General features: G+C 49.8%; 1 protein-coding gene across 4 annotated transcripts; it reads left to right on the top strand.

Annotated features, from left to right (window-relative positions):
- The first annotated feature begins 607 nt into the window (after positions 1 to 607).
- radil (Ras association and DIL domains) lies at positions 608 to 26,332 on the top strand. Of its 4 annotated transcripts, none has more exons than XM_086157578.1 (21): positions 608 to 954; positions 2,876 to 2,983; positions 6,178 to 6,293; positions 8,035 to 8,548; positions 11,034 to 11,141; positions 11,470 to 11,585; positions 12,280 to 12,459; positions 12,536 to 13,217; positions 13,413 to 13,543; positions 14,955 to 14,992; positions 15,126 to 15,277; positions 15,451 to 15,563; positions 15,851 to 15,964; positions 16,942 to 17,065; positions 19,686 to 19,858; positions 19,993 to 20,143; positions 20,644 to 20,864; positions 23,547 to 23,910; positions 25,139 to 25,191; positions 25,269 to 25,408; positions 25,519 to 26,332. In XM_086157578.1, exons 3-21 carry the CDS (start codon positions 6,210 to 6,212, stop codon positions 25,616 to 25,618), a joined length of 3,558 nt encoding a protein of 1,185 aa, XP_086013704.1. In that variant the 5' UTR covers positions 608 to 954; positions 2,876 to 2,983; positions 6,178 to 6,209; the 3' UTR covers positions 25,619 to 26,332. The 4 variants fall into 4 exon arrangements, with proteins under 4 accessions (XP_086013704.1, XP_086013703.1, XP_086013707.1 ...); XM_086157577.1 differs by having other exon boundaries at positions 25,269 to 25,415; XM_086157581.1 differs by lacking the exon at positions 11,034 to 11,141.
- The last annotated feature ends 43 nt before the right edge of the window (positions 26,333 to 26,375 follow it).

The raw sequence follows: 26,375 nt of genomic DNA, 5'->3' as shown, positions 1-26,375 counted from the left end.
GATAAGATCAACTTTATTGATCCCCATAAGGGAAATTCCTTTGTCACAGCAGCGTAACCATTATAATGTCGGGAAAAAAAGGAATTACAGATGAATATAAATATATGAGTATAAATATAAATAGAATAGGCAGAAGACGGGATATAGCAAGACAAAAAAAATAAAAAATGTATTAAAATGGAAAATTTAATGAAAAAAAAGAATGAGAATGAGAACAACTTTATTTATCCCGAAGGAAATTGTTGTGCCAGAGTTTCAAGCAAAGACATAACAGTAATAGAGGAAATTTCTCCTTACATCTGCTCCCTTCCAATCATCAGCCTTCATCCAATCCGCTGAAACTTAAAAATTCAGATGTTTTCTTGAAATTAAATCTTATTTTTAATTTCTTAAATTCTCAACTCTTGCCTCCGTGCCGCTGTAATACCACCGGTGTCCACTAGGTGGCGCCACCCCACCCACTTCCGGGCTCGGCGGCAGGTGCGCTCGCTCGTAGCCGAAGCGACGGCTCGGAACCTTCGGGTGTTTCCGTCTCAGAACCTTCGGGTGTTTCCGGCTCGGAGCCTTCGGGTGTTTCCGGCTCGGAGCCTTCGGGTGTTTCCGGCGCGGCTCGTCGGTGAGCCGCCGTGGAGGTGGGAATGCGGCTGCCGGAGGCAGTGGGCGGCATTGCCGGGCGCTCGGCGGAGATGTACGCACCGCACCGGGAGGGCTCCGCGGCCGGCCGCCGTCCAACTTAACCGGCTGCTTATTTTGTTTTATTCCCCGTCCCCCGGGGGATGTGGGTGGGAGCCGGCGGCGGCTCGGTGTCGCTCGGCGCGGCGCGGCGCGGCGCCTCCGCCCCTTTGGACCGGGGCTTTTCTACCTTTCAAGGGGGGACCGAGTGAGCGGAGAGCCGCCGAGGATTCCCCCTCCTCCGCCACCCCGCACCATGAAGCCACGCATTGCGGGCACAGCGTGAGTACCCACGGCAGACACGCACGGTGCCCCCTCTCTCGGGAGGGGGGACGGCGGGAGCGGACCGGCCTCGCCGGTACCGGAGTCACACCTCAACTTTTTTTTTTCCACGGCACCGAATTACCCCCGGTTGAAAGAGCGGGTATTTTTTAATAATTGCATTTAAATTCGGGTGATTATATTTTTTCGGGGGCGTTTTTTTTTCCCTCCCACGCCACGCCGATCCGTGTAATTAGCACAATAACGGGACACACCTGCTGACCGGGGGCCCCGGGGGCTCCCGGGGGCGGTGACCGGCCACCGCCGCGCCTGAACGACCCATCAGCGGATTAATCTCCCAGGTTCGCCGCTTTTCTTTTCTTTTTTTTTTTGTTGCTAAGGCGGTTGCTAGGGACGACCACCGGGCCCGGAGCCGTAAACAGACGGCTAGGAAAGGCCGGGGGGGGGCTGCAGAAAAGTTCCTCGCTTTGTTGCGTGGCGTGTTTTTAAGTGACCGCTCCCGCAACGGTGACCTTCCCCGTGGGGGGTCGGTGTATCGGTGGGAAGGAGTGTAACGCGTGTAACGCATGTAACGCACCTCCTCCGGGGTGAGAAACGCATGCAAACCGCAGGCCGGTTGAGAGGGGGGGGGGCGGGTTTGTGGGTCCCGGGATTGAGTTAACTGCGGCCAAGTAGCCAGATTACTGTGGATTAGCAGGCATTTTAAAATAGTCACGTTATCCCACCGGTGCCTGCAGAGTCAGCTACAACAACACCCTCAGAGGCTGCCTGGCGTGCATGAATGGGAGAAGAAGCGCAAAGGGCGGTTGCGGGTGCAGACTGTGCACGGCCGCGCACTGTGCACGGCCGCGGGCGTTCGGACCTCCGTCCCGGTTCACAGCGGTGGGGGGTCCAGAGGGTTCGGTCCAAAATCCCGTGCAAAAGCGTGACTCACCTTCAGCGGGGACGGTAAACACACCTGTTCATTGAGGTGGAGGTGTGTGTGTGTGTGTGTGTGTGTGTGTGTGTGTGTGTGTGTGTGTGTGGTCCTGGAGGAAGGCCAGAGGCAGGACAGGTGGGACGCCTGGCTTTCTCACGCAGGCGCGGACAAAGGAAGGAGCTCCAGGACCCACGGCCAGTCCGAGGAGGAGATTAAGACGAAAGCTGTTCAACTCATGTCAAATGTTGAACGTGCAGTTAGACGAGGATTTGCTCATGATAACAAAAGTCCAAAGCAATGGACACACACACACACACACACACACACACACGCATGCACGCACACACAGAGTATGTTTGCTGCATTAGGAGGCCGCAGGATCTAAAAATGCAACAGTTCATTGGTGCAAAAGTGCAAAGGGGATCTGGAATGCAAGAATAGAAATGATCTGAATATGAATTATTCAGTTTTCTCTGCAAGGTGGAGGAGATGTTGTAGAACTCCGAAGCGCATTGGACGGCCGTGAGCTTCAATCCGATGCGATGTTGAGGTGATGTCATGTGGCTTTAGCCTCCGGGAAAGAAAACCCATCCGCCCAAAGCTGGATGTGAGATGGAGGATCCAAAAGTCAGCGGCCACGAAATTAATATGAGCGACTTGTAGCTCCGCGCCGGAAGTCGACACGCCGTCTGCATTTCCGAAGAGCTGCAGGACGAGGAGGAACCGGCGGAAGTTGGCGAAGATGTTGTTCTTTTTTAAAATGAAGCGCTGACCCTTTGCTCGGCCGTCTGGACCGTCCGACCATCTGTAGACCTGAAATTAATCTCCAATAATCTCAGCGGGACGTCATCTCGCCCGCCTCAACCGTCCAATCCAAACAAACGATTCCAGCGTCCGGTAGCGTAGCATCTGGGAAAATGATGATGTTCTGTGACAATAAGTGATCGTAATAAGAACAATAATTATAATGAGATTATAATCCCAGGCTGTTGTTTCTTCCAGTGTGAGAGGCGACGGTGAGATGATTCGTGATGTTTCCGACCCTCTGCTCTGAGCGTTTGCCGCCGCACACTCCCATAAAAGTGTGATAGTAACGCAAAAGCCTTAAAGGTACGTGCACGACACACACACACACACACACACACTCTTCATTGTTTAGTGTTGGATGCAGACGGAGTTGCAATATGACGTAAGGCAGCAGCTGGTGGTGTTTGCACCGAGGAAACGACCAGTCAGAGTCATGGATTAAGTCCCTTTTAAGGTTTATTTTGATATTTTTGTATTTTTTTTGAGCCACGTGGCACAACAGTGATTGATATTTTCCCTGACAATAATGTGCTGTGATAAAGAGGGAAAAAAAAAGAGGAAAACTAATCTCACCACAAACAATTATGGGTTAATATGGGTTCAAAAACGGGTTCGAGCAGGTTGGAACGGGTGGAGAAATGTGTCGGGGGTACGATGAGACAGAAGAACATCAGCCAGAAGGAAAGGTGAAGACACCAGCAGATGATGCTTTATGGCATCGGTGTCAAATTCATGTCCACCGAGCGCAACATCAGCTGAACGGCTGCACGTGGAACCATAGCAGTAGAAACTGAACTCAATGTAAAGCAAATGGAACAATTCCTTAATGTGATCCTTCAAATCCAAAATATCAAAATCCATGTTCGTCCCCAGCCTTCCGTCTGCATCAACGTTTCTCTTCCTGGACATTCAGGGATCATTTGTGTCTCTTAATTCCGCTGATGTGGATTCGCTGCGATTTGATGGCGGGACGCCGTCACTCTGCGGGTCACATGATCGGCATGAAGTGCGGGAAATGTAGTTTAAGGTCAATGCATGGGTTTGATTTATTGATTTTAAGACAATCAGACCTTTTGAGACGTTCGCGCCAAGAGTTTGATGCACGGTGTTTGGTTTGGAGACAGTGGTGGTGAGAGGAAAGACAGGAGGCAAGGCTGGAGGTCGCAGAGATGAAGATGCTGAGGTTCTCTTTGGGAGCGACCTGGATGGAGAAGATCAGGAATGAGTCCATCAGAGGGACGGCACATAGTAGATGTTTTGGAGAGAAGGTCGGAGAAGCCAGACTGAGATGGTTGGGTCATGGACAGAGGAGGGAGAGTGAATATATTGGTAGACGGATGCTGGAATTGGAGGTCGAGAGGAAGAACAAAGAGAAGATTCATGGACGTTGTGGGAGAGGATATGAAGGTAGTTGGTGTGAGAGAGGAGGATCCAGAGAACAGGGTTAGCGGGAGAAAGTGGATTCGCCGTGGAGACCCCTGAAGGGAAAAGCCCAAAGAAGAAGAAGAATTTGTCACAGGGGTGCAGGACATGTATGACTGAGATAAGGTGATGGTTTAGAAATGAACACTCTTCTGTTCATGTCCAGAACATGCTGAAGGTCTGGGTAGAAGGTTGCTGAAGGTGGAGCTGCCAGGCAGGAGGTTTAGAGGAAGACCCAAGAGAAGATTGATGGATGCATTAAGAGAGGATGTAAAGGTAGTTGGTGTGAGAGAGGAGGATCCAGAGAATAGGGTTAGATGGAGAAGGTGGATTGGCTTGGAGGGCCCTGAAGGGAAAAGCCCAAAGGAAAAGAAGAATTAGTCACAGGGGTGCAGGACATGTACGACCGAGACAAAGTGATGACTAAGACATGTTTCATGGTGAAGATCTGGGTAGAAGGTTGCTGAGGATGGAGCTGGCAGGCAGGAGGTCAAGAGGAAGACCAAAGAGAAGATCGATGGATGCATTAAGAGAGGATATAAAGGTAGTTGGTGTGAGAGAGGAGGATCCAGAGAATAGGGTTAGATGAAGAAGGAGGATTTGCTGTGAAGACCCTTGAAGGGAAAAGCCCAAAAGAAAAGAAGATCTGCTCACCATCATGCAGAACCCATGCAAGTCCTGAGCTTTGTCACCGCTGGCAGACCTCCCTGCCTGGGGGACGGTGGGAGATGGTGACACTCCAGGTGTGTTCCCGAGGTCGAGTCTTCTCCGTCTTTCTGTTTTTGTTGCTGTCACTGCAGAAACCTCTGCCTCGGAAAGGTGTGATGTTGGTGGGTCTCCTTGTGGAGAAGCAGTTTTGAGGGTATCATTAGTCAGCAATTAGCCGCCTCCACGTTCTCTGGAGGGCGGGAGAGGAGCGAGGGAATCATTTGTTGCGAAGAACCTTCAGAGTGAGAAGGTATTTTCTCGCCATCGGCTAGATCTCCCTTTCCAAAGAAGCTCTCTGGACATTTTTTCAAAATAAAATACCTGGAAGGCGAATGAAAAATTGGATACGTCAAGGAGGTGAAGAGCAGCCTTGGTGTCGGGTTTGGACACAGAAGGCAGAGGTGAAGATGTTGGAGGTTCTTCTTTGGGAGCGAGGAGGACAGAGAGGATCAGGAAGGAGACCATCAGAAGGACGGCACGTGGGAGATGTTCTGGAGATAAAGTCACACTGAGATGGTTTGGACGTGGACAGAGGAGGGATGGAGAAGATCTGGGTGGAAGGAGGCTTGAGGGTGGAGGAGGTCTGGAGGAAGACCAGGGAGGAGGTTGGTGGATGGAGGGGAAGAAGACAGGGAGGTAGTTAGTGTGAGCAGAGAGGCTTTGATGGAGGCAGGTGATTGGCTGAGGGTTTGATGGAGGCAGATTATTAGCCGAGGGTTTGATGGAGGCAGATGATTGGCTGATGGTTTGATGGAGGCATGTGATTGGCCAAGGGTTTGATGGAGGCAGGTGATTGGCTGAGGGTTTGATGGAGACATTGGATTGGCTGAGGGTTTGATGGAGGCAGATGATTGGCTGAGGGTTTGATGGAGGCAGATTATTGGCTGAAGGTTTGATGGAGGCATGTGATTGGCCAAGGGTTTGATGGAGGCAGGTGATTGGCTGAGGGTTTGATGGAGGCAGATTATTGGCTGAAGGTTTGATGGGGCATGTGATGAGCCGAGGGTTTGATGGAGACATGTGATTGGCTGAGGGATAGATGGAGGCAGATGATTGGCCGTGGGTTAGATGGCGGCAGATGATTGGCTGTGGGTTAGAAAGAGGCCGAGGGTTTGATGGAGACAGATGATTGGCTCCGTCGACCGTCAAAGCCCGAGGGAGAAGAGAGGCGGGAAACATCCAATTGAATTTATTTTATTTGATAAACAGATGCTGACCAAGTCTTCCTTTGCTGTGTTGTTCTGCTATCAGATAACATCATGTCAGACCTCCTATCTTTTCAATCAGCTAATGATCCACCGATGAAAAGGATGCTCCTGACCCGCCTCCTGTGTGTGTGTGTGTGTGTGTGTGTGTGTGTTCACCAGTCGCCGAGTGAGGTGAAATCAACGGCTGCATCATGTTTTACGGTTCTTCGTCCGGGGCGAGCATGTCGCTGCCATCCAAGAGTCGCCTAAAGCGGCAGAGCAGGACCTTCACGCAGGTAAACACGCCACGTCAGTGTGTGTGTGTGTGTGTGTGTGTGTGTGTGTTTCTTACATGGCTGTATCCCTTCTTGAAGGCTTCCTCTTGAAAGAAATACTAAAAGTACTCTTTAAGTTCGCGTGTCACTGGATATTAAAGGTGTGATGGAACGGAGCGTCTTTGCAGCTGGCCGGCTGGGAGGACTGGTGTCGCTGGTGGTGCTGAATGGTGAAATAACATTAATGGCCACTTCAGGAAAGATGTTCAGTTTGAGGAAGCTTTTTCTGCTTATCTGAGCCCGTAAGCCGCCCCGAGGTGCTGTAGGTCCGTGCAGAGCCTGCCGCCTCAAACTGAGGTCAAAGACATAACGGAGTATGTGGATCCAACCGGTACGGGAACTTTTACTAGACAGAGCAAATTCCGTATTCATTAAGAAGCTTTACTGAGCAGTTGGATCCTGCCATGTCTTTACAATACAATATGGTTAGTTTTGGACCGGCACCAAACATAAGCATCATATCCTTTTAGATTACCGGCTGTATGTGGAGTGGATTTTTTTTTCTTTATCATTTTTTTTCCTCTTTCCCAATATTTCTGTTATTTCATGTGATGACATGATTGTGTCATCACCTTATATGTGGCATATGTACCTGTCATACTGACGTAGAGAAAAATAAAAATCTAGTGGAGCAGGAGTTCGAGCAATCGAACATTCCTGCTTGGATTCCCGGCTCCTCCTGGTGCGTCCAAGTGTTGTTGAGCGACTCACTGAACCCCAACACACTGCAGCTGCTCATGGTTCATCCATGATGGGCTCGTTTCAGAGAATGTATTTCCCCAGGAGGGATTAATAAAAGGATAAAATATGCTTATGATGATGAAAATTATTATTTCTATTATTAAGTAGATAAGTAGATATGAATAAGATATAATTTTTTTTTTTTTTGTGTGTGTTCAAAAACAATGTAGATATAGGAGATTGATTATTTATTATTAGTTCTGAAATACACAATGTAGATAAAAATGAGATGTCAATTATTATTACTAGTATTAGTAGTAGTTAAAAATGGACATCATGTAGATATAAATAAGATATATATTATTGTTATTAATAGTAGTTCCAAAAAAGACCTTGTAGATATAAATAAGATATAAATTATTATTATTATTATTATTATTAGTTCAAAAGATATAATGTGTATATGAGATATCAATTATTATTATTAGTTAAAAAAAAGGTAATATAGATATAAATGAGATATAAATTATTATTATCATCATTGCTATTAGTAGTAAAAAAAAACCTAATGTAGATATAAATGATATAAATTATTAATATTTTTATCATTCAAAAAATAATTATGTAGATATAAGATAAATTATTATTATTTTTAGGTTAAAAAAAAGACAATGTAGATATAAATGAGATATAAATTATTATTATCATCATTCTTATTAGTAGTAAAAAAAACCTAATGTAGATATAAATGATATAAATTATTAATATTTTTATCATTCAAAAAACATATCATGTAGATATAAGATAAAATTATTATTATTATTATTAGGTTAAAAAAAAGACATAGTGTAGATATAAGTAAGATATTAATCATTCTTATTAGCTTTTTTTAAATAGACATAATATAGATGGACACACTGGGGTAGCCATTAATCCTATCCGCTCCGGGTGCACGGTGGCCGATGACCTCCGACCTTGGATAGCGGCTAACCTGCTGCGGCGTCATCTGTACGTCACCCAGGTCCTGTACCGCACCCTGAGCTACCGGGACCGCGTCCCGGCCGAGGCGGGCACCAACACCCGCGGAGACCGCCGCTCCACCACCGAGCCCCCGGAGCGGCCCGCCGACGACCCGGCGGAGCTCTCCACCCAGAGCTCCGCCCCCGGCGTGCTCAAGATTTTCGGCGATGAAATCTGCGCCGGTGCCAACTACAAGAGCGTCCTGGCCACGCCGCGCTCCAGTGCGCAGGAGCTGGTCAAGGAGGCGCTGGAGCGCTACTCTCTCAACAAGGACGCGGCACACTGCTACGTCCTCTGCGACGTGATTGGACGGTTGGAGGGTGGAGGGGTGATCGGCGGCGGCGGCGGCGGCGGCTGGAGGACCGAGTGCCTGAGGGCTCTCGGCGACAACGAGAAGCCGCTGTTGCTCCAGGAACTCTGGAAGCCGCGGGAAGGACACGCCAGGAGGTTTGAGCTGCGCAGGAGAGCCGAGGTGGAGGAACTCAATGCCAAGGAGAAGGATACCATCACTGCCGGTGAGTGTCCACACACACACACACACACACACACACACACACACACACACGGCAACAAACACAGCCATATTGCAAGTGAGCTAATCCCATTCCTTTCTTAATTTATCATAGTCAGCAGAAAAGCATAGCTTGTTAGATCTTTGTGTGTGTGTGTGTGTGTGTGTGTGTGTGTGTGTGTGTGTGTAATAAGGATTGAGAGCTTTGGTGTCATCGTTGTGCAGAGAAGATGTGATTACACATATTTTATACGAAGGTCCTGGTCACTGACGGCCCAGACGTCTCAAAGGCAGCAGGTCGGTTGATGGAGCGGAAGCTCTCAGTTGTATTTAGAACATGCTAGAAGGTTTGCACTTCGCGGTGAAGAAGCCCTGCACGCACACACTCAAGTTAGATGACACTTTCCATGCAGAGCAGATCCAGACCACCGCTCTTTAAGATGATCTATGGAAAAGCGTTACCCATCGGAGCGACGAGGAGCCGGCGAGAAACCTCGGACGGATAGCGCCTTTGGTTCTCCGGGTTCCTCCCAAAGACGCAGGAGGTTCACCGGAGAAGACGAGTCGGGGACGACTGAATGAAGTGTGGGTGGATCGGGGGTCCCCACCCCCCCGTCCCTGGACCATTTGGTACGGTCCGCAAAGAAAAATCTCTCTTGGTACAAATTCTAGTTTTGCTTCGCTAGACCTTCTGCACCTTATTTTTGGAAAAACGACTTTCCGCCTCATTCTGTCGCGCCATTTCACACCTCGGCTAGCACTTGAAAAAGGTGAGCCGGAAACAAAAGTCAACGGGGAGCTTTTTCGGGAGCAAACGATGAGACCGCAGAAGCGTCTCTAACAAAAAGAAAGCTGCTTTTAAAAGAAAATATCAAGATTAGAACCCAAGTTACGGGCTCATCGCAACACAAGCTCCGCGCCCGCTATGCGTTACTAGCGGCGAGCGGCTAGTTAATGAAGCTATGAGATCCACACATTCAGACGAAACACTAAAAGACCAGCCCTTGCAATCTTTTGAAAGAAAATAACTTCATTTTGAAGAACAAAAGCAGTTATTGCGGGTCACCACTTCAAACATGTCTGCCACAAAAGCGTCATTCTTAGTTGCAGATATTATCGTGCAAAATGATTGTTAAATACTGGTTAAATACTGTGAACTGACAAAAGTTATTATGATTTGAACTGTTCTGCTGAAACATTTTCTTGTATAAAACCGGCCCCTGCTATAAAAAAGCTTTGGCCCCGCTGGTGTTGATAACGAATACATGGATGAGTATTTTTTGAGATTTTATTTACATTATCCACAGTTTTCTGACGTGTCAAAAAATCCTGGAGTCACAACAAAAAAATGCGTCGTGTAAATAATCTGCAGCTGCAGCCGTCATTGTGATTCAGAGTGAAGGTTTTAGATACGGGTGGGAGGGGGGTCGATAGCGGGGACCCCTGGTCTGAGATGGACGGCTTTTCGAATTAAACATTGGGCTGTGTGATGCATTCAAAGAAAAAAAAAACAAAAACGAAATAAATCTTCTTAATGGAACTGCTCTCTTTATGCAAACTTTCCTGTATCCTCCATGAACAGCGTCTGCAGAGCTCACCCTTTATCTCTGACTCAGTGGTTTCCCTTTTCTCTCCCCATGTATGTATGTGTGTGTGTGTGTGTGTGTGTGTGTGTGTGTGTGTGTGCATGCACGTGTCTGAAATGTGTGTATCCTCGTACACACCTTTTTTGAAAAATGAGTACCGTCATCCGAGGCGGGACCATATCACGGCCGGGCTGCTGGCTTTTTGTCCCAAGAGAAGGATCACCGCTTTATTAGTGGAAATCAATAGAGTCCATTGATTGATTAATAGACACTGCTCAAAAACAGAAAGGGAACCCTAAAATAACACATCCTAGATCCGAATGAATGAAATATTCTTCTTTGTCCTTTACATCGTTGAATGTGCCGACAACAAAATCACACCAAAATGATCAACGGAAATAAAATTATGAACCCATGGAGGTCTAGATTTGGAATCACACTCAACATTAAAAATTAAAGTGTAAAAACACACTTCAGGCTTATCTAACGTTGATGTCACGACTTTAAAACAAGCCGTAATAAATCCGTGTTGCTTCCCAAGTGGACACTTTGATTTCACACCAGACTTGGATTTACATTGTGTTGTTTAAGTGCTCCCTCTATTTTTTGGATCAGTCTCTTTATTTGAATCCAGAAGAACATCTGGTTAGTTGAACCCGACTCCAGCTGATGTGGCAGTGATATGTTTGTGCTCACACCTTAACCCGTGCCCCCCCCAACACACACACACACACACACACACTAACATCCTTCTGGTCCACAGTGCATGTGAGTGCAGTGAAGGGCTTGCGTTTTCTCTGCGTGGCGTTTTGTTTTCGGGGCGCGGGGGTTCGGGGGGGTTTGTTTTCTCCTCAGCCTCCTAAGCCCCCCACCCCCCCACCCCCCCCTTCCCGCCCGCTGCAGGGACCAAAACCCCCCAGTTCCTGGCGGCTCTAATGGGTCGGTCCGGGCTGGGCAAACACAAGAGCTCCCCGCTGAGGTGTGGCCGAGCAGCTCAGTCCAGCTCGAAAGGTGGGGCCTGGCCTCAGGTAGGGTGGCTGTCAGTCATCGCCATGGAGACCAGCTCTACCTGTGCTGTCACCCCACCCCCATGTATTCAGCATTTATATGTGTGTGTGTGTGTGTGTGTGTGTGTGTGAGGGTGATATGAAGTCATCGCTATCCTGTCCACTCCGCTTTGACATGTCACCGCAGCCCCAGCTGCTTCAGGCACATCTCCTCCGCCATCCTGTCCGTCCGTCCGTCCGCAGGCTAACATCACGCCGCTCTGCATGGATGGTTTCAACACCCATCGGCTTCTTCTCCTTTCTAAACCCTTTTTCTCCTCCCTGCCTCCTAGACATTAACGCCCAGGCTCGCAAGCTCCAGAGGAATCGGGCGAAGGGAACCCTGACCCTCCCTCGACCCGGGAACTCGTCCCTTTGCCGCAGCCTCAGCGAGACCAGCCTCAACCAGGTGTTTGTTTGTTTGTTTGGAAGTTCATTAGGACAGAGGCAGAGATGTTTCTACCAGATTGTAGCTCATTGCTAATTTCCATCTGTAGTCCTGGACAATACAAATATAAAACTGTGTAAAATAGGCAATATACACTGCTCAAAAAAATAAAGGGAACACTTAAAAAACACATCCTAGATCTAAATGAATGAAATATTCTTATGAAATACTTTGCTCTTTACACAGTTGAATGTGCTGACAACAAAATCGCACAAAAATGATCAATGGAAATCAATTGTATCGACCCATGGAAGTCTGGATTAGGAATCACACTCCAAATTAAAGTGTAAAAACAAACTCCAGGCTGATCCAACTTTGATGTAATGTCCTTAAAACAAGTCCAAATGAATCTGTGTTGCTTCCTGAGTGGACACTATGATTTCACACAAGTGGGATTGACTTGGAGTTACATTGTGTTGTTCAAGTGTTCCCTTTATTTTTTGGAGCAGTATATATAAAATGTACAGATAGGCAGAAAAATATGTATTTTGCAAGTGCTATTGTTGTGATATTGTTACTTTCGTCATCTGGGGGCCATCAGATGTTGAGTAACATCTGATGGCAAGAGGTGCCGCGTTCGCTTTCACGCGATGGTTCACCGCTTGCTGGATTCACCAGTGTGTGTGTCTGTGTGTGTGTGTGTGTGTGTTTGCAGTTAGGGGTGGGGGAGGAGCCCAAGCGTTATTACTCCACGTTGCCGGGGCCCCTCAGAGCCCGAGAGGCCTCCAGCGGCCGGAGGAAAGAGGATGGGGTTCATGGAGGAGGAGGAGGAGGCGTCAAGCACTCGTTGTACCAGTCGCCGCATCTCCTGCTGCTGCAGGGATACAACCGGCAGGTGAGTCAAGAAGAGGAAGGAGAATCCGTCCTGCGAGCGTCTCCGCTGGTGACCCGTGTTTCCTCTCGCGTTGCAGGACTGCCTGGTGTACCTTCTGAACCGCGAGCAGCACACGGTCGGCCAGGAGACGCCGTCAGCTCGCCCCAACATCTGCCTGTTCTCCCCGGACATCCTCCCGTTGCACTGCCGCCTGCGTCGAGTCCCGGCGCCGCGGCGCCACGGCAACAACCACAACCGCGGCGAGGAGCCCGCGGACGGCCAGCGTTCCTGCGTGGCCGTGGAGCCGGTGCTCAACGCCACCGTTCTGGTGAACTTCTCCCGCTGCGAGCGCTCCACCACGCTGCGCCACGGCGACCTGCTCTCTTTCGGGGCGCACTACATCTTCCTGTACAAGGACCCCACGGGCGCCAAGCCCCTGCCGGCCCAAACCCTGGCGCGCCTCCGCACGCTGGGGCAGCTTTACGACGCCGGCGTGGAGGAAGGCGAGGGCGGCGCTCAGACCTGCAGGATGTGCGGCTCCGTGCTGAAGGAGCGGGGCGCGCAGGCGACCAGCGCGCCGGCGGCCAGACGCTTCAAACCTCACCTGATAAAACCCCGCGGCACGGTGGCGGCGGCGGCGGCGGCGGCGGCGGGGGCGCACAACGCTCCTGGAGGCGACGGAGGAAGAGGAGGCCAAAAGAGGAGGCTGCAGCTGGAATTCGACCAGGCTCATGAAGACCAGCTGTTGAACAGGATCATGTCCCTCATCGAACCCGGAGGTCCGTGCTCTTCGTGTTTGGTTCGTCCGATCATCCGGACGTTTGTTTTCCACTGGAGGGGTTCGTCCTCCTCAAACAAATGCAGAGAGAAAGTGCTGGAAATTAGTTTTTGAAGCAAAACTCAATCATCTCAACATCTTGGAAATAGTGGCGACCCCTACTAAGTTCCGGTGATCTTTCTCCTTGTCGTTGCAGGAGACGACCACAAGCTGACGCCGGCCTACCTCCTCTGTCTGTGCATCCAGCACTCTGCCTCCACCTTCCCGCCCGGAAGCTTCGGGAAGCTGCTGCTCAAAATCGTCCGCCGGATCCAGACCATCGCGTGGGTCAGTGTCTCCGTCCCTGTTCCGGCTCCACGTATTTCCACGCGAGGAGATACCGGTCGGCCATGTCAGCCGGGGCTAAACGGGGTCACCGCTGGGTTTGTACTGAATTTCACCCGCCTGCGCTCAATGTCAAGTTCAGTTCGTATCAAAGATCTTCAGAAGATGAGGTGGACGAGCGGGCGAATGAAACATTAGCCAGTGAGGGACATCTGAGATACATGCAGGTGTGCTTCAGTGAGTCTTTAGTTTGGGCTCTATTTTTGTTGTTTGACTTCTTCTCCTGAGAGCAAAACATGTATGCTCTTCAGTACCCTCAAAGGGCATCAAAACATCGAATCCCAACACCGTTTTCTGAGGACGCTCCCCATGTAGGGCATGGAAGGGGAGCCAGTGAGGGACATCTGAGACACATTTGGTGTGCTTCAGAGAGTCTTTAGTTCGGGTTCTACTTTTGTTGTTTGACTTCTTCTCCTGAGAGCAAAACATGTATGCTCTTCAGTACGCTCAAAAGACATCAAAACATCGAATCCCAACACCGTTTTCTGAGGATGCTTCCCATGTAGGGCAGGTCTGGACCACCACTCTTTAAGATCTCCAGAAACCCAGCGTCCTCTCAAGAGGTAGCTCGTGGACGCAGCCGCCAGGAACTGCTGCCTTTTCAGGGCAGAAACCCTTTCTGGACAGGTTCCAGCTCGATGTGGGCGGCCTTCTGCCAAATTTCCCGTGCTTTGTTGCTCTCCATCTCGCCAACAAAGTGCCTCAAGTTCAGCAAGAACGTCCCTGGTTAGATTCCCACTGGGGGCCTCTTTTGCTGAGTTCTCCCTGAGTCTGCATGGGGTTTCTCAGGATTCTCCGGGTTCCTCCTGCAGTTCAAGCGCATGCAGGAGGTTCAGTGGACACCGCCAAGGAAATCCTCTTGGTTTTGCAGCGGATGCTGTAAAACTGTCTCATTTTTCAAAATCAATCATTTTCATTTTTCTAATGAGTGAAGCTGAAATCAGGGGGTTTGGATGACTTTCTGTTTGTATCCCAACTTAGAACGACTGCGTAATGAAAACAAATGCTGGTTTATGTAATCACTGGTAAATAAGTGATTTAACGGGTTCCTTTTTTTTGGCATTTCTACATTAAAGTAAAGAGTTTCATCAATTAATGAACACAAATGAGTCTCACAATCTGAAAAAGTCCCCCTCTATCCTGACAATGGTCTCTTCCACGGATTCGGGTCGCGGATTCAAATTAGAATAACGATCAACACGTGGGCGGTTCCGGGATATTTTGTTTTTGCAGGTTAGCGATAGCGCTTTGAGGTGTAGTCCTACCGCGAACATCCTAAAAGTTTAATGAGACCTTAATTGCTTTGTGTGTGTGTGTGTGTGTGTGTGTGTGTGTGTGTGTGCGCACTTTGCAGGAGAGAACAAAGGAGCTGGCTCAGAAGCAAGCTCAGCAGTGAGTATCCCTTTCCATTCTTACGAGGAGGGAAAGATGAATGTGTGATCATGTAACATGCTACACAGACCCAACATGCTTTAACACTCCAATTTGTGTGCGTGTGTGTGTGTGTGTGTGTGTGTCCATTTAGTCAGGACCCAGCCTCCCTGTCTCTGCTCAGCATCTCAGACTTGGTCCCGGATCTGCAGACCATCTTTTTTTGGATGTCCAACTCCATCGAGATCCTCTATTTTATTCAGCAAAGGGCACCGGCGTACACGCACAACATAGAGATATTGCAAGGTGTGCGCACACACACACACACACACACACACACACACATGGCCTGAATGAAGTGTTAATACAGCTTGGCTGCAGAGTTAATTCCTCACACTGAGATATAGTAAACACTGATAACGCCCTCCCCTGGCTGTACGAGTCTTAAGGATGCTTATATCTTTGTCGTCTGCATCAAGGGTCAAAGGAGTCGTTGCTATCGGCAACCATATCGGCCAATGAGGAGGCAATGACTATCTTAGAGGAAGTGATCATGTACACTTTCCAGCAGTGTGTCTACTACATCACCAAGGTAATTTGTCAGCGCGGCCGCACTGTCATCATCTTAATGAGGTGGACATTTTTTATCTTGTTTTTCAAAGCAGGCCGGATGAATGGGAACACACTCCCTGGGCCTGATTGAGTCGCTGCTCGCAAGGACACACACACACACACACACACACACACACATGCACTTTTCACACACCGGATGAGAAAATGTAAATGAGCGAACTTGTTATGAAATTTCAAATGACCTCCATCATCTTGTGTGTGCGTGTGTGTGTGTGTGTGTGTGTGTGTGTGTGTGTGCGTTCGCAGGCTCTCTATGTGGTATTGCCAGGTTTATTAGATTGTAATCCATTCCCGGTTGACAGCTCCGAGCCGTGCTGGAAAGGCGTCGGGTTTCCAGAACCTGTGCGCAGAGTCCTGCAGGTGAGACCGCCGCTTCACCTACTTCCTCCACCGCACAGAAAGTTTTTATTTTAAGATCAATAAATAGATGCATGGATGGATACTTTATTTATTCTGAAGGAAAATCTAGTTTCCAGCTGCAGAAAACAAAGTAGTGCACACTGTTACACACACACACACACACACACACACACACACACACGTGTGTAAGCTTAAAAATAAGTCTATTACCGTCATTTCTGAACTATAAACCGCTACTTTTTTCCACATGCTTTAAACACTGCAGCTTAAATAATGATGCAGCTAATTTATATTTTTATTTTTGGGGCGCAAATGAGCTTCAAGCCGCCAAAACATTTAGCCTCGTCATGACAGCAAAGAAGACGACTTTAATTGTTTTATTGTTTTAGTGTAGAGGTGGAACTGGGTGGATGGATGGATGGACTTTTCATTGTCTTTATTTATTATTTACAAGCACTGGTCGGAAAAAAAACATTTTGTGGATGTTGCCGGTATGGATTGAATTAAAAGTGGGGCCTACAAAGGGATGTGCGGCCTATATATGTAAACATATTTTTTTATTTTCAGCCGCCGTGGCTTATATTCAGGTGTGCTCAATAGTCCCGTACGAAAATTAAATAAAACAGAAAAAAATTAAATAAAATAGAAAAAATGTAAAAAAAATAGTAAAATGATCGAATATCACGAGTGCAAAACATTATTTGTACATACAAATAATTTGCAACCTGATACAAGCTTGCTAATAGCTTTGCTATGTGAATTTTGTTCATACATTTTGGAAAATATGAGTGTGTGTTTCATGCATTTTCCTAAATCCACAATAAGGCATGCTGCTAGCTCAGCGTGTGTGAGGCTCGCTAGCAACCTGCTCATCCTGAGGGTGGTCGCAGTGGCCGATACATCAGAAGGAAGCGTGCTTTGATCGGGACAAACACTTTTTAACGTGTGTGTGTGTGTGTGTGTGTGTGTGTGTTCAGGTGTTTCAGAGCGGCCAGGAGCTTTTGCAGGGCTACCAGGTGCATCCCGAGATCCAGGCTCAGATGTTTGCCTACCTCTTTTTCTTCTCCAACGTGTCACTGTTCAACCAGCTGATGGACAAAGGTAGGACAAAGAGCTCTCACACACACACACACACACACACACGCACACACACACACACACACACACACACACACACCGTCCTCCATTAGATTCCCCCCAGGGTCTGAGCGGTTGTTAGCAGGAGAGTGTGTGTGTGCGTCCTCGTGTCCTTGTCAGCATTTTGACAGAGACTAACTCAGATTCGTCCTCAACGCCCTTCGCCTATCTGCATCCTGTTTTCCACCTCCTCCTCGCCTTGCTCCTTCCATCTGGCCGACGTGGCCGAGACAAAGAGCAGGGCGGGATCGGAGGGACGAGTAGAAGCACGGCGGGCTGACGGGCGAAGGTTCTGCTCGCCGCTTGCCACCTTTCCAATCATCTGCTGAAAATTCTCTCCAGAGAGCTTGAGTGTAAATGCAATAGTCTTTGTTGGTGACCTCCACCCTCTTCGTATGTCCATCACACACACACACACACACACACACACACACACACACACACACACACACACACCAGTACATGCCATATGTCTTCATTAGCCACAAGAGACAGCAGAGATCACGTGTCTGGCAAAGGGAGAAGAAGGAATACCTTCATATTCATGCAGAGGAGGACCCACACACACACACACACACACACACACACACCCACACATCTCGCTCATTGGTATGTCTTCACCGACGGTGTCCATGGTAACAGAGGAGTGAGTGTGTAGCAGGTAATGCTGACGTTTGCATCGGCCCCTAAAAGGTACACACACACACACACACACGTCCGACATGCATTTGTTCGCTGTGAGGACCTTCTCCGACGCGACCTTCAACCATCGCTCCTCTCAGGAGGTCAGCAGGAACCAGAAGCATCTCAGAAGGAGAAGAAAGAGATCTCGAGGCGTTGATTGTTGAACAACGTTATCCTTTTTTTCCTGTTAAATCTACTTTGAGTGAAGGACAAACTCCAGAACTGCACCTTCTCACAAGTTCAGAGCTCCAGTTATCTGGGCTTTGAATGAAAGTCCACCAGAGAGTTGGAGATAAGAAGAGCCCAGGAAAAGAGAGCTTATGGATCATCAACATGGACCATGTGGTGCCTCAGAGAGAGCGAAGAACATCTTCGGTTCATCTTGTAGAAATCACAGGAAGTCCATTAGCTGGTGAGAGATGATCCATTGTGGTCAGAAGATACCAGGGATGTCACTTACACTGTATTAAAATACGATATGAGCTGTAATTAGCGAAAACATTTTATTCCCCTTCTTCAAATTCTGCAGGGAAGCGTCTTTCCTTCAGAGGAAACAAAGCAACTGCTCCTCAAAGTGCAGTAAATACAGCCGACCCTGAAGATACCCATCACTTTATATATGAATATTTGAGGGTACAAAGTGCAATTCAGGCCAATTTTATCCTTGAAACACAGAAAAAAAAAATCAGGATACGACAGAGTGAGAAAATCAAAATTCTAAATCGCCGCCGTGGCATCATTTTATATCTTTGTGCTTATTTTGTGTCGTTTTTGAAGAAAGCAAGAAAGAAGATGGTTAATATGGAAATGAAGCACGAAATAATAGCGAAGCTCAAAGGTGGTGAAGGTGTGACCCGTGGAATGACAATGCATCCACGATACGTACCGTCCTGAAGCAAGAGGAATCGCTAAACGAGTATACGAAGCCTTCCAATCTCCCGTATCTTAAGGGACCGCTGTACTTGTACTAACTAGTTACTCTAGTTACTTGGGTCAAGGAGGCCGGATCACCAGCGATCACCACCGCAGGCTTTGGCCTTTCACCTCAAGAAGGAACCCAAACTTCCCTTGTGACGCAGAAGGAAACAAGAAACCTGTGAAACGGTCACTGCGGGATAGCTGCGCACACACACACACACACACACACACACACACACACACACACGCACACACACACACACAGTCTGGCAAGAAGACGACTGATAATGATCCCTGATAGATATTCCTCAGATGGCCTCCATCCTGTGAGCATCTTACTGTTTGCAGCCACTGTCAGGGGGTGCAAGTGTGTATGTGTGTGTGTGTGTGTGTGTGTGTGTGTGTGTGTGTGTGTGTGTCTACATATCTCTATGCGTGTGTATGCATACACACCAACTGCTATAAAGCATCATGACACCTTTACTCAGAGGTCAAGTGATGTCTTATCTGTTTGTGATGCCTCGCACATAGATTACAGAATGCCTAGACATAAGCCTATTACTGAAGTGTGTGTGTGTGTGTGTGTGTGTGTGTGTGTGTGTGTGTGTGTGTGTACACACACGTATGGGTGCATAACATATGGCAGAATACTGGAAGGTTTATGTGTGTGTGCGCCGTCCGTAGCTGCTTTGAGCCTCATATCTTGTCCACCAATCCGGCTGGGAGGTTATTAGCAGGGTTAGCTAGGTGCGCTAGTAACTAGTATTTCAGGTAACTAGTATTATGGATCACTAGCTGTTTACTCATCGCCACTAGTTTGGCGTGCAGGAGAGCAGCGGCTCCTGCTAGTGTTTCCTTCACTTGGAAAATCTACTCCATTAAAAATGAATACCTCTGCTGCTCTACAGCACACACACACACACACACACACACACACACACACACACACACAATCAAAGCAGTCCCTGTGTGTGTGTTGAAGGTCCCACGCGGGGATGGTTCCAGCGCTCCAAGGTGCTGCAGATCCAGGCGTGCCTGCGGATGGTCATGGAGTGGGCCAGCAGGTCCGGCCTGGGTCACCTGGCTGAGAAGTTCTTCACCAAACTCAACAGCACCGTCTCCATCCTGGCCACGTCTCCTCAGCAGCTCACGCAGGTGAGCGGGAGGAGAACCTCCAAAGCTCCAGACCAGGGTTCTTCTGATTGAAGACGCTGAATCGATGGCTGTTTTTCGAGCTGAGATCCAACATCTCCTGATCTTCTGCCTCCTCCTTCTCCTTCTCCGTGCAGCTGAGCTGGAGAACGTTGTCCAGCGAGCACCCGAGCCTGAAGCCGGTCCAGCTGCACCGGATCCTCAGCCAGTACCAGCTGACGGCGGAGATCGGCCCCGTCCCGGCGTGGCAGCCCAGCAGCGAGGACGAGGCCTACATCTACAGAACAGGTACTTCACGATGAAGAAGACGTGATCTTCGGTCAACCTCTGTCTGAGCGGTAGAAGTTTGGAGCTCCAGATGGATTATTACACCATCCAGGGTGAAGGAGCTTCAGCCAGAAGGAGAGGAGGAGGAGGTGCAGGGGAGAACAGCCGTGGTGTCTGGTTTGGAGACACTGAGGAGAAGATGGGAGGCAGAGATGGAGATGTTGGAGGGACGAGGGACGGCATGTGTTCCATGTTGTGGAGATAAAGTCCCACTGAGATGATTCGGGCATGGACGGAGCAGGGATGGAGAAGATCTAGGTAGAAGGGTGCTGAGGTGGGACGAGGTTCATGAGGAAGACCAGAGAGAGGGTCATGGATGGAGGGTCTCCAAGGTCAGGTGTTCGCTGGTGGATCTAAACACTCCAGCATCAGTGTGGAGAAGATAGTGACCTTCAGCTGGTTCTACCTGTCATTGTACACAGTGTAAGCGTGTACATATATGTGTGTGTGTGTGCGTGCAGTGGACCTCCTGGAGAGCTTCGAGAACCACCCTCCCATCGTGCTTCCCAGCGCCGGCTTCAGGGTGGACCTGGACGGCGAGAGCGTGGAGGACAGCATCTACAGGCAGCTGCTCTACATCCGCCATTATCTCTGGGGGCTTCGCACCAAGACGCACACACACACCGCCGGCGTGCTCACACACTCCAACGGGACCAACACCGCCGATTGGCCGGACATCCAGGTGGAGTAAAACCTTCGCTCTCCGTCTTTGGTTGCAACCAGAACCCAGCTGAGATACCTCCAGCTCACACACACACACACACACACACACACACACACACACACACGTCGTCAATGAAACACACCTCGGCTAGCTGTAATCCCGGCCATGTGCCTCGGCAGCTGCGGCTGTTGAGGAGTTCCTTATAATCCCGTAAAGGGAAGACAAAAACCCTCTTCTCCAGCCAAACCCAGTGCACACACACACACACACACACACACACACACACACACACACACACACCCCAAAACCTAGACATGGTTAAATCATGGCTAATCTGATTAGTCTCTGGGCTGTCTAATTAGCGGGAACGGCTGACTAGACCATAATCCTCAGTGTTACTGCACCCCTATATTGCATATAGATATAGATGAACTCAGAAACACACACACACACACACACACACACAGAGCGGTCACATGATAGATCTACTCATGAGAATGGATTTGTGCCTTCAGATCTCCGATTCTTTTCACCAGGAATCAATCAAACTGTTGTGCTTCGTATCTTCTTCTATTCCCTTCATGGGTCTCCACAGCAAATCCAGCTTCTCCATCTAACCCTATTCTCTGGATCCTCTTTCACACCAACTAACTTCATATCCTCTCTCACAACGTCCATCAATCTTCTCTTTGGTCTTCCTCTAGACCTCCTGCCTGGCAGCTCCACCTTCAGCAACCTTCTACCCAGATCTTCACCGTGGTTTGGACATAAACAGAGGAGTGTTCATGTCCAAACTGTCTCAATCATCACTTTGTCTCGGTCATACATGTCCTGCACCCTTATGACAAATTCTACTTTTCCTTTAGGCTTTTCCCTTCAGGGGTCTCCACGGGGAATCCACCTTCTCCATCTAACCCTATTCTCTGGATCCTCCTCTTTCACACCAACTAATTTCATACCTTCTCTCATGATGTCCATCCGTCTTCTCTCTGGTCTTCCTCTAGACCTACAATTCCAGCATCTGTCTACCAATATATTCACTCTCCCTCCTCTGTCTGTGACCCAACTACCTCAGTCTGGCTTCTCTGTCCTTCTCTCCAAAACATCTACCATCTGCCATCCCTCTGATGGACTCATTCCTGATCCTCTCCATCCTGGTCACTCCCAAAGAGAACCTCAACATCTTCATTCAAGGATTCAGACTTTTATTGTCGTTACAAAGAGTGCAATGAAAATTAGAGCTAGTGGCTCTCAGGTTCAGTGGAATCAAAACAGACAAAAAACAGCTTTAAAAAGCAGGACAACAATACAACAGTAGAAGCATCTCTGGGTTAGAGATGTGAGACGGAAAAAAATATAAGACCAACAATATAATATGTAAAACAAAAAGAAAGGAAATAGATAATTATGTAGAAAGAAAAAAGTAAAGTAGTAAAGAAATGAAAAGTGAAAAAAAAAGGTTTATTGCAGTGTACTGTTTGTGAACTTCAATGTAGTGCAGTGAGGTTTGGGGTAAAACATGTTATTTTTGCCTTAATTGTTCTAAACTGCCTTCTTGATGGTTGATGGTAACAGCTGGAGTAGGTGTTGATGCTGTGGGCTCTCCTGAGGTGGTCAATCATGCAGATGTAGATAGATGTTCACTACATGGCCAAAGGTCTTGGCTCACCTGCATTGACTAACATATAAACTCAAGTGACATCTTCTTAGTCCATCGGTTCACTGTGACGTGGTTCCACCTTTGCAGCTGGAACAGCTTCAACTCTTCTGGGAAGGCTGTCCACAAGGTTCAAGAGGGTGTTTGGGAGTTTTTGACCGTTCTTCAAGAAGTGCATTGGTGATGCCGGCCGAGAAGGCCTGGCTCTCAGTCGTCGAAATTCATCATAAGGTGTTGCATGGAGTTGAGGTGCAGGACAGTCAAGTTCTCTGTCCTCCATGTCCTTCTGGAGCCGCTTTGTGCACTGCTGCATGGACATGTTGGACGAGGAAGGGTCCGGCTCCAAACCGTTCCCATGGAATCGTCCAGAATGTCTCGGCGTGCCGAAGCTTTCGGAGTTCCTTTCACTGGAACTAAGGGGCCAAAAGCAAGCCACACCATGATGCCCCTCCTCAGAACTCCACACTTGGCACAACGCAGTCAGAAGCACGATCTCCAGCGCTCTAGAGTCCGGTGTCGCCGTGCTTTACGCCACTTTGCGCCGCCCTTTGGATGCGGCTGCTCGGCCGTGGAAAGCCTTTCTACGAAGCTCCCCGCACGATGTTCTTCAGCTACACCTGAAGGCCACGTGAACTTTGGAGGTCTGTAGCTACTGACTCTGGAGAAAGTCGGCGACCTCTCGGCACGATGCGCCTCAGCATCCGCCAGCCCGGCAACTTCCTGGCTGAGTTTGCCGTCGTTCCCGAACACTTCCATGTTCTTCTCATCCACATCACCGGTGGATGTGTCGCACAGGCGGCGTCCTATCAGAGCTCCACGCTAGAACTCACCGAGCTCCTGAGAGCCACCCGTTCTTTCCCAAATGTTTGTAAAACAGCGTGCACGCCCAGGGGCTTGATTTTACACACCTGTGGCCGTGGAAGGGATTGGAACACCTGATTGCGATTATTTGGACGGGTCAGACAATACTGCTGGCCATTTCATGTAAATCAATCTCCACGACCTCATTTTCACTCCCTGTTTGTTTTTATTTCCCCGTCCAGAGGGAGCTGCCGCCCCCGGCCCACAGCAGCCCCCGCTCCGGGGCCTCCGGGGCCTCCGGGGCCTCCGGAGCCTCCGGGGCCGCCGGGGACGAGGCCGGCGCTGACATGTCAGAGGAGAAAGTCCATGACAGGCCGGCGGGTCAGCAGCACACGCACAGCTTGCGGAGGAACGGCGGCGTGCACCACCCGCGGGGCGCCAACCCCGAACTCTCCTGCCTCCCCACGCCGCCGGGAACCCCGCTGTACCCGGACGGGGGCCCCGGGGGGACCGGGGGGACCGGGGGGACCGGGGGGACCACCAACGGCTGCAGGACGACGGCCGAGTGCAAGAAAACCAACGGACTGATCGCCAACGGACTGGAAGGTAAGGAGGAACGTGCACAGCAGGTGGAGATGCACCTACATGTGGACGACCGGGAGGAGATACACACCACGTTTCTGTCAGATTAGAGATCTTCTGTCGGCCAGGAGGAAAGGATAACAGGAGGCGAGGTGGAGATGATGGAGGTTCTTCTTGGAGAGGGAGGAGGATGGAGAGGATCAGAGGGACAGCTCATGGTAGATGTTCTGGAGATAAAGTCAAACTGAGATGGTTTGGACCTGGACAGAGGAGGGATGGAGAAGATCTGGGTGGAAGGAGGCTGAGGGTGGAGGAGGTCTGGAGGTTTGTGGATGGAGGGAGAGAAGAAATAGGTTAGTTGGTGTGGGAGGCTGTGGGTGAGACGGAGGTAGATGATTGGCTGTGGGTGAGACGGAGGCAGGTGATTGGCTGTGGGTGATGATAGAGGCAGGTGATTGGCTGTGGGTGATGACGGAGGCAGGTGATTGGCTGTGGGTGAGACGGAGGCAGGTGATTGGCTGTGGGTGAGACGGAGGCAGGTGATTGGCTGTGGGTGAGACGGAGGCAGGTGATTGGCTGTGGGTGAGACGGAGGTAGATGATTGGCTGTGGGTGAGACAGAGGCAGGTGATTGGCTGTGGGTGATGACGGAGGTAGATGATTGGCTGTGGGTGAGACGGAGGTAGATGATTGGCTGTGGGTGAGACGGAGCCAAGGGATTGGCTATGGGTGAGACGGAGGCAGGTGATTGGCTGTGGGTGAGACGGAGGCAGGTGATTGGCTGTGGGTGAGACGGAGGCAGGTGATTGGCTGTTGAGTCGTTTTCACATTTCAGCAAATAAACAAATAAACGGGTTTGCGGGTTCGCTGACCGTCTCTCCAAAAACACGGAAGGACTTTAGAGATCGGCCGCTGTCCCTCCCACGTGCACGTTTGCACGCAGCGATTGTGACACCTGCAGGCTCTTGCTGGAAACGTGTGTGTGTGCATGCATGTGTGTGTGTGTGTGTGTGTTTCCCAGCCGTGCATCACTGTCTTTTTAGCAATTAGACTGTGTGCGTTGTGTGTCCGACCCCTTTCCTACCCTGTGTGTCTGTGTGTGTGTGTGTGTGTGTCTGTATGTGTGTGTGTGTGTGTGTGTGTGTGTGTGTGTGTGTCCTCCGCAGGGTGTGTTAGTGGCTGTGACTTTCCCTTCCCTGTGCCCCCCCCCGGCGCCCCTCCCCTCCCTGATGACATGTGTGTGGTGTTTGTAGTGGAACTGGACAAAGGACCGTACGGGCTTGGGATGGGACTCATCGACGGCCTGGTGAGTGCACGCCGGACAGCCGCCGATCAATAATCCACGCCCGCCCGTGTGATTGACGACTCTACCGTTTCCCGCAGCACACGCCCCTGAACGCACCGGGGATCTACATCCGGACGCTGATCCCCGAGGGTCCGGCCGCCTCCGACGGCAGGCTGAGGATCGGAGACCGCATCCTGGCGGTGAACGGGACCAGCCTGATCGGAGCGGACTACCAGAGGTACGAGGTATCGATCGCTCCGATTGATCGGCGCGAAGCCCGAACCGCGATTGAACCGCCCGATGCGCTGAGCTCCGCGTAACTGGACCCCCCCGGCTTCCCCTCCGCAGCGCCGTGGATCTGATTCGCCTCGGCGGCGGCCGCCTCCGCTTCCTGGTGGCCAAGTCGGACCCGGAGGTCTCCGAGAAAATCAGTGCCTCTTCCTGCTGACCGGGCCGGGACGCCGCGGCGGGACGTCCGAGAGGGCGGGGCGGAGGACGGCGGCGCGTTTCCAGGGTTCACGCTGACACGCGCCGGGACAAACCGCCCGTCGGGGTCGGAAGCACAGCAGATGGCGGGGGTTCGGCACACCCTGCTTCTCACGCCGTATTTTAGATTTCCGTTAGCCACGCGTTTAAGTAGCATTGTGAAAAAGAAAAAAAAAACGCCCAGCCAACTGAAGTGTACTTTAAGCCGTATTTGAGAATCCACTCCGGAGGCCTCATAGGACGCACGACAAGAAACTGAAGCGTCCGGCCTGCAGATACGCAACTCGAACCGACCTTCAAACATCTCCCCGTGGCGTGAAGGTCACGCCTGAGGCCACCTCAGAACCACCATCAGAAACAGAAGGGAAAAATCCCAAAGCTGGTTTTGGAAACCAAGACACTCAAGGCCAGACGTGCGAATATGGGACGGGACTGAAACCCCAAGATGCTCCAACGGCGTCGCCGTGGACGACGGGGCGGATCCTTCGCGCATTTCCAGCTGTGTTGTTTGTCAGATGCAGTTAAAAGATCACTTCCGTTTTACTTTCCAGGTTTAAATGCCTGTCTTGATGGTTTGTATGGATTTTATCTCATGCATGTCTCCTCTTCTTCTTCTTCTTCTTCTTCTTCTATTTCTACTGCTCACAATGACGGTTTGAGAATAAATACTGTTGGACGCTCGCAGCCACTGCTTCACGCCAACCTGAAAGACAACACGG

The sequence above is a fragment of the Fistularia commersonii genome, chromosome 12 (assembly GCF_037954325.1).
Source record: "Fistularia commersonii isolate RoL2024-O1a breed Wild chromosome 12, RoL_Fcom_v1.0, whole genome shotgun sequence".
In the NCBI taxonomy this organism is placed as follows: domain Eukaryota; kingdom Metazoa; phylum Chordata; class Actinopteri; order Syngnathiformes; family Fistulariidae; genus Fistularia; species Fistularia commersonii.
The sequence above is the reverse complement of the archived record's forward strand: the minus strand, read 5'-3'. Positions and strand labels throughout refer to the sequence as shown.